The sequence below is a fragment of the Sinocyclocheilus rhinocerous genome, unplaced genomic scaffold (genome assembly GCF_001515625.1).
Source record: "Sinocyclocheilus rhinocerous isolate Xijiao unplaced genomic scaffold, SAMN03320098_v1.1 scaffold947, whole genome shotgun sequence".
NCBI lineage: Eukaryota > Metazoa > Chordata > Actinopteri > Cypriniformes > Cyprinidae > Sinocyclocheilus > Sinocyclocheilus rhinocerous.
The window spans coordinates 280,277-288,808 of NW_015632550.1; the positions used below are offsets into that span (position 1 = coordinate 280,277).

An 8,532-nucleotide genomic window follows, 5' to 3' on the forward strand; every position below is an offset into this window, starting at 1 on the left:
ACCCAAAATGAAAATTCTGTCATTAATTACTCACCTTCATGTCGTTTCAAACCCGTAAGACCTTCGTTCATCTTCGGAACACAAATTAAGATATTTTTGATGGAATCTGAGAGCTGTCTGACCCTGCATAGACAGCAATACAACTGAAATGTTCCCAAGTCCAGAGACGTAGCAAGGAGATCTGTAAAATAATCCATGTGACAACAGGGGTTCAACTGTAATTTTACGAAGCTACGAGAATTATTTTTTAATGCGAAAAAGAAAAAAAAACTACTTTATTCAACAATTCGTCTCCTCCGTGTCACCCTGGTGCCATTTTGGAGAATATCCGCTGGACGTAAACAGAATTTTCATTTTTGGGTGAACTAACCCTAGCAATTGTTCAACCACTTGTCGCAGAAAAAAAATCTGCTCGATGCAGGATCGGCCACTTCGGAAGCCCGCTTGTTGATCCCTAAGGCAGGCATCGACGGCTCGTCGAAGGCGGTTTAGAAGTACAATAGAAAATACCTTTCCAGGTACCGTCAGGAGAGTAATACCCCGCCAGTTATCGCACTTGGAGAGATCACCTTTTTTCGGAAACGTGACGATCATACCTTGTTTCCATTCCTCGGGGACTGCTGAGGCCGCCCAGCAAGCATTGAGCAGGTCCGTCAGGGCTTCAACAAGGCACTGGTCGCCGGATTTGAGTAGTTCAGGCGGGATCTCGTCCAGGCCTGCAGCCTTGCCATTCTTGAGTGTCGGATTGCATTTTTCGTTTCCGCCGCTCAGATCGTGTCAAGATTTACTGGCAGATTGAGTAAAGGGTCGAGGAAGGCAGATTCAAATACTGTGGTTGGCGCTGGGTGGTTTAGGACTGCCTTGAAGTGCTCAACCCACCAATGACAAGGTGTTCTTCTTGGGTAGGAAGGGCCCTGCCATCCTGATCTTTGATTGGTGCGCCACTTCCAGATGGGGAGCTGGTGAGCTCTCGAATGATCCAACATGGAGGTTAGATCCAGCATTCTCTGGAGGTGCCCCGTCGGTGACTGATGGCTGCCTCTGCCACGGTTACCAGAGTATCTCGGAACTGCTCCCAGCGGGAATCCAGGTCATGTGTGGGGGGGGCAATAGTTCGAAGTGATTCCGGACCGTGACATTGTACTGCTGCAATATGACTGGGTCTCGGAATCGTACAACATCAAAAGGCTTTGGTTGCTGGCTGCAGGCTGGCAAACGTCAGAATTGAAGTCGGCAGGAAGTGGTCAGTACCAACATTGGCACCCCGATAACTTTGCACATCGAGAATGGATGAGCGCCAATGCTTGGAGAAGCAGACATAGTCGATCTCGTCGCACACCCTATGGGCCCCGGCGCTTTCCATGTAACTTTGTGGATCCACTTGTGTGTACGGGTTCCCGACCACGAGTCCTTGTGCAGCACAAAAAGTCAGGAGTCGCTAACCGCAGTCATTGGTTTCGGTCGCTGAACCATGGGGGTCAATCATATGATCGAACACTTGCCTTGCTGATCTGAGCATTGAGATCGCCTGCAACGATGACAAGGTCATGGCGTTGGGATATGGTTGAGCTCAAGTAGCAAGTCAAGTCAAGTCACCTTTATTTGTATAGCGCTTTATACAATACTGATTGTGTCAAAGCAGCTTTACAGTGTCAAACAGGAAAATAGTTTGTCAGTAATGCAAGAAGACAATAACAAAGAGTCATATTTCCAGCTAAAGTCAGATTCATTGATGATTCAGTGATGTTATCATCCAGTTCAGCTCTCTTCCAATAGTGTCTGTGCAATCAGTCAGTCAAGCGTCCCCAATTAAGTAAGCCAAAGGCGACAGTGGCAAGGAACCAAAACTCCATCGGTGACAGAAATGGAGAAAAAAACCTTGGGAGAAACCAGGCTCTGTCGGGGGGCCAGTTCTCCTCTGGCAAAACGAAACCAGCATGAAGTTATTTAATTCCAGGCTGCAACACAGGTGTAAAGCCGGGCTCACACTGTGCGATTTTTTAAAAAGTCCTTTAGAAAAGTCCTTCCAGAAAGACATGAACATCTTGTATGACATGGGGGTGAGTAAATTATCAGGAAATTTTTATTCTGGAAGTGAACTAATCCTTTAAAACCTCTGTTTTTTTTTCTTCAGAATTTAGCAGTAGGAAATTACCAGTCATCCAGTTTTTTATATCAACTATGCATTCCATACGCTTTGCGAATTTGTATGTTTCATCGGGCCGCGAAGAAATATAGAGATGAGATCAGCATAACACCATGTTTCTTGATAATGTCTCCCAAGGGTAACATGTAAAGTTCACAGATACCTTTTTTCTTTAAGAGGGAACATAGCTGAGAGGATACTGCCTTTTCTAGTATTTTTGATAGAAAAGGGAGATTTGAGATCGGTCTGTAATTAACTAATTCTCTAGGATCAAGTCATGGTAGAAAGAGTCCTTATCCACTTCGGAGGCATATTCTGTTGGCACATAGACTTGATAGAAGGTCGGCTTTAAATGCGTGCCTTGCTGAGATGATTCTGTCCGAGACAGAAGATGTCGTAAAAATGTTAGCCATTCACGCATTCACTGCAGAGGATCCATTGGTGAGCAATCATAAATGATGTAATCATAAAATTTCTCCAGATCTATTCCCATGTAGAACCAAACTCATATACATCTTTGATGGCCTGAGGGTGAGTACATTTTCATTCTTTTGTTAACTATTCCTTTAACTCAACTCACCACAGGTAAATTGGATATGCTGGTGGCAGGAGCCGGCACAGGTGGCACTATTACCGGCGTTGCCCGCAAACTGAAGGAGAAATGCCCAAATATTAAGGTAGACACTGATTGTCCCTGAGATCTGATGCACAGCAATTTTGTGAAATCAAAACCTCAGATAACTGTTTTGTAACAAAAAACAGAGTACCACTTCATTTTAAAATGTCAGCCAGAAAGATAATAACGGAAGAGTAAACTGGATATAATAACTGGAAGAGTAAACCACATAATGTTGAATTGTAATAAAATCATATAAGTTGCCATTGTATAAGTCACTCAGGCACTAAGTAACCAGGCAACACTGAAAATAAGTCTTGACTCATAAGAAGTGTCTGTGTTTTGGTAGATTGTTGCTGTGGACCCAGAGGGCTCGATCCTCGCTGAGCCTGATGAGCTGAACCGGACAGATAAAACTCAGTATGAGGTGGAGGGCATCGGATATGATTTTATACCCACCGTCTTGGATAGATCTGTGAGTGACTCTATATAAGTCTGCAGGTTGAAATATAAGTCTAATGTCCTTAATAAATTGCATATGATAGGGCTCTTCAGCTGACACATTTGAACATTACTTTTCTAAAAAATGATGTTTGGATAATAAAGTAAACCTAAGTTGCTTCAGTCCAGTAAGTGTTCATCTTGAAATTTTACTAACAATATCAAAGTTATTCTCACAATTACTTAAAAATAATCTGAAAATATTTCACAGAAAAAGACACATGAACCACGTTCGGAAGGTGGACGTTTGTACAATTATATAAAAAAGGCCTTTGACTTGCTAAAAAAGTATAATCTAGCTATCAGACGGCAGAAGGCATGTAGTAGATTGTGTGCAAGAGGTTTTTCCGCAAAGGTTTGATCATTTAGAGGATTTAGAAATTTGTGTATCAAATATGATAAAGTAGGTCAAATAAGGTTAAAAATATATATTTTTCTAAAATAAATTATACTATTTAGGGTGTTTAGGTTTGGTTGTTTTGGTTTTTTGTGTTGACGACGTTATTTGCAGTAAAAGTGCTCAGGTCAAATATTATACTCTCCTGTCATGTTCATCTGGATATTTTGACCCCTGGAAGGAAGAGTCCTGCTTTATGATATCCAGGTGTTTGTTGCAATAGTCCACCCACTGGTATTGCTATTTTGTTCTTTACCAGTAGATGGCAGTTGAAGTATAGTTTTGGTTTACAGTGTTCTACTGTTGGGAGACAGCAGGCAGTTCATGTACAAATAAAACACATTGCGTTTTTATTTCAGTTGGTTGACAAATGGTACAAATCCAAAGATGAGGAATCATTTGCTATGGCCCGAATGCTTATAAGCGATGAAGGGCTGTTATGTGGTAAGCACATTATCCTTTATTAACATGCACTCTAACAAATAATATCTATGAGACATGCAGCATCTTAAATTGTGGCTTAATGTCTATGAAAAGTAATATCATGATTGTAGTAGATTTGTGTAAGTATATACCGCATTGTTGTCTCTGTTGTCAGGTGGGAGCTCGGGCACTGCCATGGCGGCTGCAGTAAAGTTTGCCAAAGAGCTGAAGGAGGGGCAGCGCTGTGTCGTGATTCTGCCAGACTCCATTCGCAACTACATGTAAGGAGAAATCAGAGAGATGCACAAGATTTGGCTGCAAGCTTATTCAGCTTCAGTTTTTCCAGGGAACACAAAATAATTACATTTATTCTTTAATGCACTGTAAGTTGCTTTAGTTAAAAACATCTGCCTAATGCATAAATATAAAATATTTTCTCACCCCTGATTTTGGCTATTTTCCACAAAGACAGCTGGCTTCACTAAAGCTTGGCTCAGTCCGAAGCTATGGATGTTAGTCATCATTTTGTGTTTAAAATGTACTCTTTAATTTACTCTTTAATTTAAGGTCCAAGTTCTTGAGTGACAAGTGGATGTTCCAGAAGGGCTTTCTGAGAGTGGAAGACATCATGGTGAATAAACCCTGGTGAGCAGATGATCATTTTGTTGCTTAAGATTTAGTGTGTATATGTGAGACTGGGGCTATCTGTCACACTTTTTATTGGTAATTTATTTATTTGGCATTTATTAAGGTAGATTTAATTTTAGAAGTAAATTTCTATGTAGGCATAAAGACAACATGATAAAAGGACATGTTGTCACACAGTACACTCTTAAAAATAAAGGTTTGTTATTGGCATTGATGGTTCCACGAAGAACCTTTAACATCCATATAATCTTACCGTTGCACAAAAGGTTCTATATAGTGGAAAAAGGCTCTTTGGATTAATAAAATATTCTTCATACTAAGAACTTTTTTAACTGATCACTAAAAGGTTCCAAAATAGTTATTTTATGGCATCACTGTGAAAACCCCCTTTTGAAAATGTTAAGAGTGTATGGGGAAAGTTGTCATAATGCAGGCTGTCATTTTATAAGCTATCCAGCGAAATTTAAACATTAAAGCAATTATTAAAACTGCAAAACAATTCATGTAACAACACAACATTTAAGATGTATTTTACAAAAATATCAAACCATTATATTGGGTGGCAAATGTTGAAATTAATTAAAGTTTTAAAATACTACCTATGCTGACCCGTGATTTATAAAAAATACTCTTGTCCTGTGAACACATTTCAACTTTTTATTTAAAATCTGTCTTCATTATATAGTTGACCCATATCAAAAGGTTTTATTTTTATTTTGATGATATTGTAATAAACAAAATTAATCTATTCTAAAAAATTATTTCATTTAAAAGGGTTTTTAACTAGGTGTTTGAAACAACTCTATAGAAAACACTCTATTTGTAAATGTATTTGTTCATTTTCCTATTCGAACTTTTCACACATACTGTGAATATGACAACTTCATGGGGTGAAAGCTAGCCCCATTTTCCTTATATTAAATATATACTCCATTTATATTATTGAACATTAATACAATGTGTAGGAATTTAGAACCTGGGCAGTCTCGCGTTTTCGGTTCTGTGTTCATTCTTCATTTTTATTCATCCTTCATTCAATTTCTTCCAGGTGGTGGAATCTGAAATTACAAAGTCTAAACTTTTCTGCTCCACTAACTGTGCTGCCCACAGTCACATGCCAAAAAACCATCAAAATCCTGAAAGAAAAGGGCTTTGACCAGGCACCTGTCGTAGATGAAGCTGGGTGAGCAATACATGCAACAAAGAAAATTTCAGTCAACATTAAAATGGTGATAAACTCACTGTAATTGTCATCAGCACTTACTGTATTAAAGCTATATTGTCTTTGCAATTGAACATGATTAAATTGAGGAGTGGAATGCAGTTGTGTTTGGCTTTCTCTCTGCAGGTTGATTCTGGGAATGGTGACCCTGGGAAACATGCTTGCCTCTGTGCTTGCAGGAAAGGTCAAGCCCTCTGACCCTGTCAGCAAAGTGCTCTACAAACAGTTTAAGCAGGTGAGCCTAGTGCAGGTCTTTCAGAAAGGATAGTTTGAGCTCACTCACTCAATCTGACATTACTTCCTCCATTTTGTCTATTTTAGATCCGTCTAACTGACAATCTGGGAAAGCTGTCTCGGATCTTAGAAACGGATCATTTTGCCCTTGTGGTCCATGAGCAGATTCAGTGTGAGTGTTAATTCTGACATATTGAAGCCCTTGACCGGATAATGTGCTGTCAATTTTTTAACAAAAACACATTAGCTATGTATGCAAGGAAAACTCAGATGTAGGAAAACTAAGTCCAAAAAAACTTTTGACTTTACATTAATATTCTTATAAGGGCAATATCATATGTGACCCTGGACCACAAAACCAGTCTTAAGTGTGAATTTTTCGAAATTGAGATTTATACATCATCTAAAAATCTGGAATCTGAGGGTGCAAAAAAATCAAAATACTGAGAAATGCTTTATTTATCTTTGACATCTAGAATTCAGTTTATAAATTCAGAGTTAATGTGAAAATGTGGTGGTAGTGGTGAAGGTGACAATGATATAATGATGATAATAATATTTACATAAACATACAATAACAATAAGCCATCTGGATAAATCCAAAGAAATAAAAGTTTATGTACTCATGCAACGGTCACATTTACATTCTGTTTTGATAACTTGTATGTTATGTATTTCTGCTTCCTTTGGTCCTGTGTCTTGTTTATCGCCTTGTTTTTATAGCCCTCAGTTTTCAGTTGTAGTTATCCATTTTTTATTTATAACACTTTTTAAAAGATAACTATATGCAATAAAGCCCAAGATCCGCTCAGAGTCATAAGATAAGGAGATTTTAAAAAAGGGAAAGTAAATAAAAATAAATCAATCTAAAAAATTACATAAAGAATAAAAATTGTGTGACCGAAAAGATAAAACTCATGACCAAAACAAAATACAGATGAGTACATGTAGAACTTTAGATCTCAAAAGATCCAATAAAGTCACAACAAGCTCCGACCAAAATTGCATTGTCCTTCCGGTGGTGCTGTCCACTTTAGCCACGGTACACTCAAGAAGAGCAATATCCAACAGATAGGACAACCAAGTAGACATAGCTGGGGTAGATGGATCAAACCATAGATTCAAGATAACTTTTTTAGCAGCAGTAAGAGCAGCTGAGAGAATCCTCCTTTGATTAGCAGACAGTGACAGTGGTTGTCCATTCTCATCATTGTAGATGTTGGTTAGCTTTAGCTGTTCCTGTACTGCAAGGAACACAAGTCTATAGTGAGGCATTACTAATTAAAATTAAAGCAATACCCTGTATTTCTCAACATTAATGACTTAAATGACATCTGACTAATTTTGAAATTGTGTTATTCCAAAATTGTCAATAACCGATTATATTCAAATAAGGCAACAGATCATATTTTCTTTCATACATTTTGAGAACTACTTACTCTCATCAAGTCAGCATGATATAAAAATTCACCCTGTGTATTTTGTAAATTCATATTAGAGATCTTAATGTGAATGAATCATCCATGTTTCATAAAAAAATAAAAACATTGTAATCTTTAATCAAAATGCTTCCATTGAGAAATATTTTGTTTCATTGTGACTTTTAATTATATTCAAACACTGTGGCTTGTGTTCAAGACACTGCCACTAATATATTTTATAAACAAAATGATTACAAGCTAGATCTAAATTTGGAGGACCATTTATTACCAGGGGTCTCCAACCCTGCTCTTGGAGAGCTACCATTCTGGGCTGCGTTTCCCAATAACGTTGTGTCTTAGTGCGCTACGAAGACTCTAAAGGTATGTCCTAACTTAAGGTATACCTGTTCTAGGCGTGTTCCACGAACTATACCTGCTTCACTGCGTTATGTGAGAAAGCGGTGTTCTTTATGAAGAAGTGTTGATTTTAAATAAAGACACGCAGCGAACTTGCGTGAAACTTTTACTTTCGCTTTGCAACATACATCACGTCAGGGAATAAAACCAAGAAAGAAAAATATATGCCCAGTAGGGCTGCCACTAACGACTGTTTTTATTTCGATTAATCTATCGACTAATTTGTCGATTAATCAATTAATCTAAACGATTAATTTCCCACAAAAAATCAACCATTTTACTTAAGAATATTTTTTAAACTATATTTTATTAAACCAAATGAAATCCAAATTTCTATGAAATCCTTTTTTTAAAGCAAAAGTAAAGTGCATCCATCTCATAGTCCAAATCACTGAAATCAAAGTTCAGTATTATAGTGTAAGAATGACAACATATCCACGTGTTCTAGTCTACTAATAATAAAATTATAATCAAAAAACACTTTTTAAAGGAGTATTTACCAGAAAT

The 8,532-nt window shown here is 37.8% G+C and overlaps 1 protein-coding gene across 1 annotated transcript in view; it reads left to right on the plus strand.

Moving 5' to 3' along the window:
- The window catches only part of LOC107742639 (cystathionine beta-synthase-like), a 24,881-nt gene that overhangs the window by 5,990 nt on the left and 10,359 nt on the right, over positions 1-8,532 (plus strand). The window contains exons 7-14 of the mRNA XM_016555694.1: positions 2,732-2,823; positions 3,112-3,237; positions 4,020-4,104; positions 4,259-4,364; positions 4,651-4,728; positions 5,780-5,914; positions 6,080-6,188; positions 6,275-6,359. Coding sequence (XP_016411180.1) covers positions 2,732-2,823; positions 3,112-3,237; positions 4,020-4,104; positions 4,259-4,364; positions 4,651-4,728; positions 5,780-5,914; positions 6,080-6,188; positions 6,275-6,359 — 816 coding nt within the window. The remainder of the gene's footprint in view (positions 1-2,731; positions 2,824-3,111; positions 3,238-4,019; positions 4,105-4,258; positions 4,365-4,650; positions 4,729-5,779; positions 5,915-6,079; positions 6,189-6,274; positions 6,360-8,532) is intronic.